At 31.1% G+C, this 12,605-nt stretch overlaps 2 protein-coding genes across 2 annotated transcripts; both read right to left on the bottom strand.

Moving 5' to 3' along the window:
* Positions 1 to 745: 745 nt before the first annotated feature.
* Positions 746 to 2,119, bottom strand: LOC111284312 (NAC domain-containing protein 67-like). The gene is made up of 3 exons (XM_022873021.2): positions 1,789 to 2,119; positions 1,345 to 1,625; positions 746 to 1,249 (listed from the first exon to the last, which is right to left on the bottom strand). The coding sequence occupies exons 1-3, from the start codon at positions 2,117 to 2,119 to the stop codon at positions 746 to 748; spliced, it is 1,116 nt and encodes a 371-aa protein (XP_022728756.2).
* A 3,771-nt stretch (positions 2,120 to 5,890) lies between these two features.
* On the bottom strand, positions 5,891 to 12,347 carry LOC111286140 (NAD(P)-binding Rossmann-fold superfamily protein). Its single transcript, XM_022875959.2, has 6 exons — positions 12,098 to 12,347; positions 10,794 to 10,963; positions 9,618 to 9,809; positions 8,193 to 8,355; positions 6,498 to 6,684; positions 5,891 to 6,278 (listed from the first exon to the last, which is right to left on the bottom strand). The coding sequence occupies exons 1-6, from the start codon at positions 12,216 to 12,218 to the stop codon at positions 6,134 to 6,136; spliced, it is 978 nt and encodes a 325-aa protein (XP_022731694.1). The 5' UTR covers positions 12,219 to 12,347; the 3' UTR covers positions 5,891 to 6,133.
* Positions 12,348 to 12,605: the final 258 nt, after the last annotated feature.

Below are 12,605 nucleotides of genomic sequence, written 5' to 3'. Positions count from 1 at the left end.
AAAGAATCATCCCATCTACTTAAAAAATAAAGGAAGTTTCTACTATTTTATGGATGATAAAGCAATTGGGAAGCAGCAAAGGACGGTTTCGTAAGAGTAAAATTTCATGGATCGCCGAAGAAAGTTTAGGTTAACACTGGGTGCGTTCTAGGAGCATGCTATGCTGCTCATCGGAGAGTCCGATCGAGAACCACTGATTGCACAAGGCTTTGGTATCCGTATGTCAAGCCTATATATGGAGGTAGCTAAGGAAATGGGATTCCATGGTTGGAGACAATCAATATATGTATTTGGATACAGGAATGCCCCTCCATTATCACTGATGTTTATATGTGCTTATTGTAATAGTTGTTTCATCTAATTGAAATATTCAGCATTATTTCAAAAAAAAAAAAAAACCTTTATTAACAAAATTAGCAAAACTTAATTAATATGTAGGATACTTAAAAGAAATATAATACTACATAGGCTTGACATAAGTAAATTTTATTAATTGTGCGAATAAAAAAGCATAATCATAGACAAATTCCAAATATGTTAGCAATACCAAACTCCGAATTAAATCTAGCTAGGCCTAAACCTAAAAAAACTTCTTTAACTAATTTAAAGTCCATGATATAAAACCCTAATAATTTTCTTAATACAAAACCAAACTCAATTTGAATTATCACCATCAATCAACCTCTTCTATTCATTATTGAATGTGCCAAAGACTTATTAACACAATTTGAATTATCATCATCAATCAACCTCTTCCATTCATTCTTGGATGCACCGAAGACTTATTCGGAGTATCAACCGACAAAATATTATCTAAATTTATCAACGATTCAACGTAAGTAACACCATAAAAATCTAATTGTGAAGCAAAATCAAGATTTGCAACACTCCAAATATCATCTTGTCCTCCTCCATCATTTGAATTTTTCAGTGGAAGAGACCTCAAAGGATGTGAATCAACCAGCTTTGAAGAAGTCCCATAACTAAGATTCATGGACGCCGAAAACTGATCACCATCTGTATGTTGAAAATTAGTAAAAGATCCATCGGGTAAAGATTGGTGCACAAAACTGCCAATAGTGTTGGAATAATCCATCGAATCAGCAACACTATTATAATCGAAATCCAAAGTCATTAACTCATTTGTATCTTCATTGTGAATCAATGGAGATCGATCCTCATCTTTAGATTTCGTTCTAATTGATTTATCAACTTTCTTGTAAATCCTACATAAAACCCAATCATCTAGCTGTAATATATAAAAACAAAAAACTTATCAAGAAACATGTAAAAATATAAAACTCGAATTAAGTTTTGGAAAAAAAATAAAATTTAAGTACGTACCCTCATGTCATTGTAAACCCTTTTGCATTGAGGTGGACCGTTGACTCTATATTCATGCATAATCCAATTAGTCTTATCACCTTTGGGAGGTTTTCCTCTGTAAAAAACCAATGCCTTTCTGTATCCAACTATATGACCTTTAAATTTGACCTCCCTGTCAGCACCTGTGGCCTTCCAATACCCATCTCCTGCTGCACGATTAGGCCGTGTTCCATTTCGATACTTCTTATCTCTAGGAGTGAAAAAATACCATTCTTTTTCTCCGTATTGCTTATATTGCTCTAATGGTCAAACAAAATTTCACATCAATTCAAATAAAACCATCAAGAAAATTAAGAAAAAAAAGTTTGCCTTCAATTTTAAAACAGATTAATTTCACAATAAGCAATTAAAAATTTAAACTCTAAATTTTTAAGTTCAAATCAAAAAATAATTTCAAATTACCTGCAAGCTTCTCAGGATTGTGACGATATAAATTAACTTCCATGATCCGATTCTGAGGTAAGGGTTCGTTCATAACTTTCTTTTTCAAGTAATGAAGAACGAGTTCTTCATCAAGTGGACAAAATCGATATCCTGGAGGAAATGAATCCAGATAGTCATCATCATCGTTGCTCTCAGTACCGTTTACAATTGAGTCCTCTTTCTTCGGGTTCTCAGCAATGGCCAAAGCATCGCTGGATGATGCAGGCTGTGGTGGCTTTGTAGTGCTGTCTTTAGCCTCTTTACCAAGACGAGGTTTGAGTGTCGGCTTGCGTTTCTCGACAGCTTCCATAGTCAATCTGCTGAGAAATGAGGATTCTTTTCAAAAGATATTGACGTAAATAAAAGAATTCTAAATAGAATCAAATTAATAAATATATTGGGTTTGTTTCAATTATCTAAAAAAAATCTTTGTTTGTTTTAAAAGATTTTGGATGTATATCAAATCATATCATATCATTATCCTACCAAAAAATTTAAAATCAACACTTTTAATTTTTATTTGGTTTTAAATATTTAAAATTTTTTAAGATAATAATGTGAAGATTAATTAATGAAAGAATAAATAATACAATCTAAATTATGATATTTGTAACTACTTAATGGGTATAAGGTGTAACGACAAAATTAACTAATAACTTAATTCAATTCTACTAAAATTTTTAAAAATTTATTAAGATATATTAGTAATTAACTTTCAACTAGAAAAAAAAAAAAGAGATTCAACAATAGGAAAAAACCAAATATATTATTTTTCCTATATTCATTCATGTATCCATCTTAATTTTGGGAATTGAATAGATTAAGTATATATTAAAGTTAAAAAAGAATTAGACTTTCGTTAATTACTATAGCAACTTTTACTGCCAACAAAAAAAATGTTTTGACAAAAAACTTATATAGGTTTGAAAAAACTAAAAAAATGTGTATAATATTTAAACATGTAAATACGAATTATAATATAAAAATTTTCATATTTTACACGTATTTAACATGAATAAACATGATAAAAATATATAAATTGTCGAATCTAACAAATAATTATTGGCATGTTTTTTATCTTTAATTCTTTGTCAAAAGAAAAATAAAATCCAGTAATTGACTTATATTACCCTTTTGAATTTCAACTTTGTCCAGCTTAATTTACTTCATCAAATTTGATCTGCAAGAAGTATTAGTGACCAATAAAGAAGTTTCGAAGCAAGAACTACAAATACTTTAAGTCTACATATAGTTTAAATTATAATATAAAGAGTTAATTAAAAATTTTATCTAGGGCATCAAAGGAAATATTGGGTTTAAACCCATATGTTGATGAGCATTTTTCTTCCTTTTTCAAGCACCATTGATGGACATGTGCTTAATTATATTGTGACCAACACGCTTACACAATCTACATGCCCCCACTTGCTTTTCTAGTTCTCTTGCACGTTCTCTTCATTCGTTCTCTCTTGTGACGTCCGCTTAAACTCCTCTTGGAACATTTTGAAAGAATGGAGTAATTAATACGTTATAAGCTTCTTCCTCTAGAGGTGACATTAATGTCCTTTGGAAAGAGCTCCTATAAGCATGATTTTGCTCAATATCTTCAATAGCAATATCAGCCTGAAGTTTTAATTCATAAATCTCATTGGAAATATTGCAAAAATTTATGCAGTAAACTTCAAAATATAATAATACAATAGCTTACTAGTTTGACAAAATCCTTCAAGCATGAAAACATGATCGCGAAGATAAGTTGACACGAAAAAATGTTTGATTTTATTTATGCCTTTCACTCACATGTTTGTTGCCTTGAAAATTGTATTTTTGAATCTCTTGAGACCTATGAAATTCAAACTCTCCGAATAAATCTAGTCTCAGCAAAAAATTTTCCATATTGCTTGCGAAGAAGAATCGAGGCAAAAAAACCACTAAATTTGGATGTTATGCGTCATAAATATGCAAAAACTATGCTTTGTAAATGGCAACTCATTTGCAATTTTATATATATATTTGAATATGACGGAAAGGCTTTCATGCATGGTGATTGTAGGACTTTGTTTTCAAATAGCTTTTATGGTGTTTTTGGCTGTGAGAATGCTTTGGACATAACGATAGCTATTTTTGGTTCTCACCAGCTTTCATATTTTGATCGGTCTTATTATGTATGTCCCGTTATATCTTAGCTGGACAAATATAAAAGCTTCATATGAACGAGCAAGTGTTATATAGTGTCTAAATTTGAGCTAGAAAATGTAATGTAATCTTATAAACTATTAAAATAAATAGATACCTTCATCAACCATTGAAAAGTGCTTGTCGTCTCATTTTTGAAGAAGTACCACAAAAATAAATAAACTATATTGTTTTTTCTTGCATGTTAATACCCCCCCCCAAAAAAAAAAAAACCAAGGATTTCATAGGCATAAACTTTGTAGGTAGTATCAAAGACAACCACATCTCCATATTCTTTTAATTGCAAGAAGAAATAATTAATGCAGTTGTTCAAATAAAATATTACACTCTTAGTTTTATTTATTAGAATTCAAATCTTAATAATCTAACAATTTCAAATATTAAAGATAAATAATATAGACATCGTTTTTCGCCTATCTAACCATAGAACTTAATTTTATTTCCTTTTCAACCCATATGATTTATTAAATTACAATTCTATCACCGAGAGAGGAGTGATTCATTTATATTAACATAAAACTAAATTGATTATACATTTTCCTACCCTATTATCTTATTTATATTATAAATTCAATTGTTAAATTTTAAATTTTATTTACGTAAATCATACATGTCTAATTTTAAATAAATTGAAAATATAAGATTGATTTGAAACCTTGCATAATGCAAAGTGAATATGAATAGATTATTAAATTTAGTAATCGGTTTAAATGGATATTTACAATAAATTATATAAAAAATGTCAAACTAATTAATTTTAATTCGGTATATATAATGTGATCCCTCATTATATATATATATATATACATATTTATTATTTTTTTAGTTTTAGCTTTTACAATTCTACGTCTTACATTTAAAAATTTTTTGACATTTATTTGTACTATCCATATGCTTAAATTTAAATTAAACCTACAACATTTCTATTGGTATGCTAATAAAGTAAAAATAAAAATAAATTTTTTTTTTTATGCGTGATATTGATTCATTGAACTACATAAAAAAAAAATAATACTCTATTATCTCATAAATCTCAACATAATACTCTCGTACTCTTTTCTCATAAATCTCAACTATGTATCTCTTACTTTTATGATATCTCATAATCAAAACTATCGCTGCTAATCTCAATATTTGATCTGTCTTATAAATCTCAACTCTAGCTCATCTGAATATTGAACAAAAATTTATTAGAACCTCCAACTAATGGAATGTTCCTTGACGATCCTTTTTTTTTTTAATTTCAAAAAGAAAAAATTCAAACTTAAGTAATTTTAAGCATGAATATATGCGCTAACCATTTGAACCAAGATGTTTTGATGCAATTAATTTTGATACATAAAAGGCATCAGTATGAGAATAACAAAGAAATTACAAATTTTGGGATTCAATCTTCAAATTTATTGAATATCAAATTTTGAAATTCGAACTTCAGATACTGAATGATTACTTGAATCAATGGAGTTCTTTTGATCATATAATTGACAACTAATAAGTTGTTATTCGTAAATGCTGCTTTCTGAACAAGAGCTTTCTCTTTTTTTTTTTTTTTTTTTTGGTAGGCAAATAAAAGTTACAACTGAGAGCTAACCATACCATAACCAATTCTTTCCCAACCCTCAAAATTATGAACCTTACCATCCTTTGGAGAGGCAACTACAAATTTCTAAGTCATTCAAAAAAAAAAATCCTGACTCAAAATAAAAAAATATTACAGATGTTAATATTTGATCCCCAAGATGCCACCTCAATAATTGCATGAAGCAGTTGACTTCCTATTCATATTTCAACTCACTTTGGTACATATCATTGAATGAAGAGCCCAGTGGAGTGATTACTTCATCAATTATTAAAGAAGATAAATGTGAAATTCAAGAGCTCAGAGTGAAACTAGAAATCTAGGTTCGTGCCATCAAAACATAGTTTTCACTATTAAATCACCATTTTTCCTAGTCAAATATCTGAAAGGATTATGCTTAGAAGCCAACTGCAAAGGGGTACAACATCTTCATTCTCAAGTAAAATGAAAAAATTAAAATTAAAATAAAAAATAAAAAACAGCCAAAGCAACAGCAAGCTAACACCACCATTTATTTATTATAAAGCCTGCAGGGAGAGCTAACGAGACTCAAAAATTGACAAATCCCTTTTCCTTCAGGCTTTCCACTGTTTCCTTGAGGCTCACATCCAAAGGAATGAATTCTATGCCCAAACTTGCTGCTTTTTCCTTTGACACCTGATATGTTGGCACATAAGGCTTGTCATCTGCACATCTGCCAATATTTATCAAAAGGACACTGCTTGAGCAACGATAACGTGTAAGATATTTTCTACCTAGGACTGGATTTGATTATTTGAAATATTGCAAAAGGGCTCAGAATCAAACACGAAAGGTATACTGCAAAAATGGTAGTAGTAAAGGCAAAGGATGCGGAAGCAGATATTAAAAGCTGGCCGGGATAACATGATAGCCTTTTGGCTTAAAAACTTACTTTTCTGGAAGTTGGAAAGAGGGATAGAGTTCACGTAAGATCTTCACAATTTCTGAGTAATGTGCAACTCTCTCAACTAAACAATATCTTCCACTAGCAGATGGAATCTCAAATGCCTGGATATGTGCATTTGCAACATCTTGAACATTGACCCAACCAAAAGTTGCATTTGGGAATGTTTGCGCTCCTGCAGAAAGAATAGAGGATAAAATGGAGATAATAATCCCAGCAGGAGTAACTTCAACATATGAAATTCCTAAAATTAATGCATCTTTTGTCCACAACTAAAACATTTTGCAAACCATTAATGCAATAAGCTTTACTGACCATAAAAAATGAGGGGAATGATCCACAAAAAAATGTTCAAATTTGAAGAGTAAAAAAATTAGCAGGCACATAAAAACCTGGGCAAAACACTATTTGTGTAAATAATTTGTGGTAATTTGATATGTTTAAATTCATTGATGATGTCACTAAGAAAAAAAGAATTGCTCCCTCACTTCGCCTTTCACTCCCAAGGACTCCAAAGCTTAATTGGTTGCATAAAGAAATGAGAAACCAGATTCCACCCCCTCCAACTTTCCTTTTTCCTTTATGAAATATAAGAAACACATTTACAAATTAAGAGGTAGAGTGCGGCAGAGGCATCTTTCACTCATTAAGAGGCCCCAAGCTGTGGAAAGCTTATTAAAGTGTTCTATACAAACCAGAAAGGAATAACTTCCCTGTTCTGTTCATGTGGCCTCTATCCAGCTAGAATCTCTAAGATCTCTAAGTTCCCGACTGGTTGATACTTTTGCTATTTGCTTTTGTTTTATATTCATTCTTTTAGCTTTTGCCTTTTGTTTTCTATTCGTTTTTTGCCAAAAATAAATAAATAAATAAATAAAATAAAAATAAAAGAATAAATAGCAAATAGCAAAAGCATAATCCAAACAGAGCCTAAGTGTTTTGAATGCATTACACACCATCCAGCTAGAATCCCTAACCATGAATTTCCCTGTTCTCACATTCTCACAAACAGGTCAATTTCTTTGCCTTGCACCTTCTTAAGTTTTTTCAGGAAACAAACTAAAAAGAAAAGGAAAATTACTCTAGCATTCTACATTCCTTTTAAAAGGCATGCAAGAGTATAAATTATGTCTAACAAACGACAATCATATTAAGAGACTAGAAGTTAGCATGGTTATAATAACCAAAGTCCTCGAATGAAAGATCTTAAGAGATTAGAAGTTAGCATGGTTATAATAACCATTTTTTATTATGGGATACTATGCCATTACTTATACAGAAATTTGAGCTGTGAGCAGTTGATTTAAAGACCTTTTATTTAAGCATTTTCCAGAAAAAAAAATAAAGCAGATGCTTAATAGAAATCTTGATTTGTAAATAGCAGTAGTATTAGCATCTTCTTTTATTATATTTTTCCTTTTCCCCTCGGTAAATCAATAGACATTTACCAGGGAAAACAACAGGAAAGACCAGCAAAAGGCAGTAGCAATAGAATGGAAAGTATTATTTATTCCTATAAAGACATACAGGTGACGTGTATTTTCAGAAGATCATCAGAGAAAGTTGTCATTGTATTTTTCTATTATTTTCTTAATCACCAGGGTAGAGAATACTTACCACTAAATATGATGCAAATAGCAATGTTTAAGTTAAGAAAGCAAATAGTAAACTGGCAAAAAGTACCTTTAATTAAGCTTAAAACTGCTGCAGCACTCGTATTAAGGGTTGGCTGTAAAAGAGGGCCGATCACCATAGCAGGGTTTATGGCAACCATGTCAATGCCCTTCTCTTTTGAAAATTTCCAGGCAGAATCCTCAGCCATGGTTTTTGAGACTACATACCAAAGCTGAATAAAAGATATTTATAGAACAAAAACATTAATTAATTAATTAATTAATTAGAGGAACACAAACTATTAGGATTGTAGCATGAACAAATTGTATAGTGCGACAACATAGAAACTGAATGCATATTATAGCAGCAACAACTAGCCAGTTCATGCAACCTTGCAAAATTGTTCTGGAAAGTTATCAATATCCTTAACATGCTAAAAGGGTATTAAAACAATGGTCACAGGATTAGCTGCTAGAATAAGATTAAATCTTATACTTAGCTTGCAAATTGATGCATTGAAGCAAAGAACCAAAAGAGTAAAGAAAAGGCATAGAGAGCCTATATAAGCATGTGCACATAAAAGGGGAAAAATAAGTAAGCCTTTCTCCCTTCATGCTGCACAAAATATTAAAACTTGTTGAGAAGAATTCTCGCAATTTGTTAGAGTACTATCTTCGGGCCAAATCCTAAAATATGGAATACGGTGATAAAGAGAATCAACTTCTAATTGAGAAGTAGCCTATTACAAGTCAAAAAGGGTCAAAGTTTCCACTCAATATCCAGCCAATCAACAATTCTTCAAAAACACAGTAGTTCCTATGAGATAATAAGCCTGTTATGATTTAGATCCTAATCTCCAGATGCTCACATCTGTTCACCAATGATGCCACAAATGATAATTCAGAGAATTAGATTAGCATGCTGGACAAAATTTAGCAGTCAAATTTAAATATCTAATACTGGAAATCTATAGAAATTATGGAATTGGAACCCAATCTGCAATTTGATAGAACAAGCATTCATACGCTTCAGAGTTCATCAACTAGCTCAAGTTCACATTTTATACAAGCTTGACCTATCATCAAGCATTGATAAAATATTCAGTAAACAAAACTGAGAATAAATTGCTTCTCAGAACCTTAGAGCATCAAGACATTGGCTGGTGATGCATACTTCCCTCTATCCAACTGTAACCATAACTATAAATAAAAATGATGAAAACTGTAAACAGTATCTTCATTTAGCATGATCTTATCCCTGTTAGTTGAACAACTAAAACTATGGATATTTGTAACCACAGCACCACAATGAACAATGATGTTTGCAACTAATATACTTTCATTTAATTTAATATCCACATAGTCACATACAATCCTTTTTTTGTTTTTTGTTTCTTTTTTTCCCATAATTATTTCAGTATAACAGGTTGAAGTTCCATATAAAACACAACCCTGATCTCAATAGGCCATTAGATGTGATAGCACACATACACACCTTTAAGCCCTTACAGTAATCAGGATCAGTAAACCAAGTTTCATCAATCACAACATCTGGAGTTCGAGGTTTTCCATTGTATGCAACTGCAGCTATAGAAGATGTTAAGACCACACGTTTGACGGAGGAGGTCTTAGCGCATGAGTTCAGAACATTCAATGTTCCCTTCACAGCAGGATCAAGTAATTCTGCCTGATATGAAGAAGGAAGTGTAAAAAACTTATTAATGGAGTAGAGATATAAAAGTTACAGCTCAGCCAAGAAAAAAAAAGGTAGCTAGACTAATTTTCACAAAAAGAAATGATTATATTCTTAAAATATTACAAACTGAAATGCTTGAAGGATGTCACTCTCGTAACTGACCACCATGGTTCTACTAGTATGTATGTCATAAATCTTATACCATATACTTCTTAACCTTTAAAAAAAATGGAATGTTTCCCTCCGATAACACACCTACTAGCCAAGGGTAAATAACTAGTTAAGAAACATGTCAGCATACTTCTCTAGTTATAAGCAATGCAAAAACAAAATGTTCAAAAGTCTTTCCTGAATATTTTAAGTTTGAAGCGCCAACTAAGTTTCTTCTTTTTCACTTAGTATCCTCAGTTCAGATACTGACCACTAATAGATAAAGACAATTTTATAAGAACTTTAATTTGTGAAATGCACTTCTAATGAAATTGTTTTGCTACTTAACCTACAAAAATCTATTGAACGATAGAATCTGTCATCAAACTTATGACTTGTTATCATCATCAAAACCATGCAAAAACAGTTTAAAAGATCCAAAAGAAAAAAGGAACTGAAATGTTCAAAAACAAAGAAACCAACTGCTAGGAGAGAAGTACATTCACAAAAAAGAGAGCCTCAAGAAAGTAGTTACAAAAAAACTGTACAAACAATCAGAATTTGTGTATGGTTGATCAATCTCTTAGCATCAATCAGTTTCATTTTGTTAATGTTCGAAACTATTAAACTTAAAATATGTATAATGAAAAGCTTACCAAACAGATGATGGTATACAGAAATAGGATGCACTTTAAAGGTTTTTCATTTTTTTTTTATGTAATAATACTTAACATAATGACAACTTTCAAAGAGTTGTATTCGAACACAATATATTACATACAACAGGAAACAAAGAGTTATCTAGATAACGGATTCAAGTTCAACCTGTGGATCTGTGACATCATGATAAAAGGGAGATGCTGTGTGGAAAACACCTTCACAACCTTCAACAACAGAATCATAGGAACCTTCTACCAATAGGTTTGCTTTAAACAACTTCAGCCTGTCCTCAGCACCTTCAAGTGCAAGTAAGTGTTGTGTCTTTCTTGGATCATCTATTAAGCAATAATAACTAATTACAATTATTCAAATAGTTTAGGAAACATCTAGGTAATACTTATAAGGACAACAAAGAGTAATGCAAAAGAAACAAGGAAAATTACTCCATAATTAGTCATTTACACAAACAATACAACGCCAAAAACAAGATGTTGTCTCATGCTAAATAGAGGATGCCCATCTAGTTGCAAGTTAGTGGCATTATAATCTCTCTAGATTCTAAACTTATTCTTTTTATATATAAAACTTTTTACTAGGCTTGGTTGGTAGGAGAGAATATTGGGGTGGAAAGGGGTGGGTTGAAAAAAAGGATAGAGAATTGATGTTTAAATATACTTTTTTAAGGTGGAAAAGCGAGACAGGAAAGAAAATAGCAGCCATTACAATTTTCTATGCATGCTACAATCGTCTCAAATGAGAAAGATTAGCAGAGAAAAAAAAATGAAAATATGTGATTTAAAAGTTACAAATTTACAATGTTATGATCTTCATTCTTGGAAATGGATAATGGTAAAATAATATGATCTTAATTTATATTTCTTCCACTTTCCAATCCTATGAAGCAATGGATGAAAAGAAAATTATTTTTTAATATTCTTTCCATTCAACTACCAAGCAAGCATACTAGTAGGGAAAAAAAATCCTTCCTTTCACTTTTCACCTTTGCAGCATTTCACATTTCTATCTTTCTTATCAAGCAAATTCTAAAACTTTCAGCGGCTGGGAAATTTATTAAGAAATCAAAACATTTAACTCATATGTCCATGAGAATAAAAGACATCAAATTTCAATCACCTCAAAACTAGTAGAAACCTGAATATCTAATCCTAGAAATCTTATTCTCATTAAAAGATGTAATCAAAGGATAGAAAAAGGGGAAATTGGAGAAAATGGTACTTTATTGTTTTGCATGCAGAAGTGAAAATCACAAGAAAGACCATACAAACATATAAAAACAAAACAGAACAAAATACATCAGAATTCAGATATTAACAAAATAAAATGAAAAAATGAAAAGCAAAAAGAGATTCAAACCCCAGAAAGAAAATGAACAAATGATGAAGATGCAAGATCATGAAACAAGGAAGAGAAGGAATGATGTCAGAAGAAATGGGAAAAAAAATACTGACTTGGGTCACGAACAGAGGCTTTGACAGTGTAGCCACGAAGGAGAAGCTGCTTAACAAGGCATGAAGCAATGTAACCAGAGGCTCCAGTTACACACACGGTTTTTCCTACCCCAGTGCTCATTTTTTTTTTTCTTTTCTTCTGGGTTTGCACCCTTTTGTTGCTGGCAATTGCAGATTCTTATCTCTTTCTTGAGAAATTAGTTCTTTGACAGTTACGCTTTCGATTGCTGTATTTGCGTTCGGTGTTTGCTATATTTAACAACGAACCTCGTAAATTAACCCTTTAATTACTGCAATGGCCCTCATCATTTTAGGCCTATCCCAATCGGTTCAACATTTTTTCTTTTTTTTGTTTCTTTTTTAAAGTGCCTCAAGCAATTAATTAAGTTGTAATTAAGGACAAATACTGGGATTGACTTTAGTAAAGCTGAAAAAGGCAGTGGCAATAAGATTAGTTATTTTAACTATAAAGATTTATTAAAATAAAGTTGATTTTTGTGAAATTAAA

The sequence above is a fragment of the Durio zibethinus genome, chromosome 6 (assembly GCF_047325235.1).
Source record: "Durio zibethinus cultivar Kanyao isolate XHJ-2024 chromosome 6, ASM4732523v1, whole genome shotgun sequence".
In the NCBI taxonomy this organism is placed as follows: Eukaryota; Viridiplantae; Streptophyta; class Magnoliopsida; order Malvales; family Malvaceae; genus Durio; species Durio zibethinus.
The sequence above is the reverse complement of the archived record's forward strand: the minus strand, read 5'-3'. Positions and strand labels throughout refer to the sequence as shown.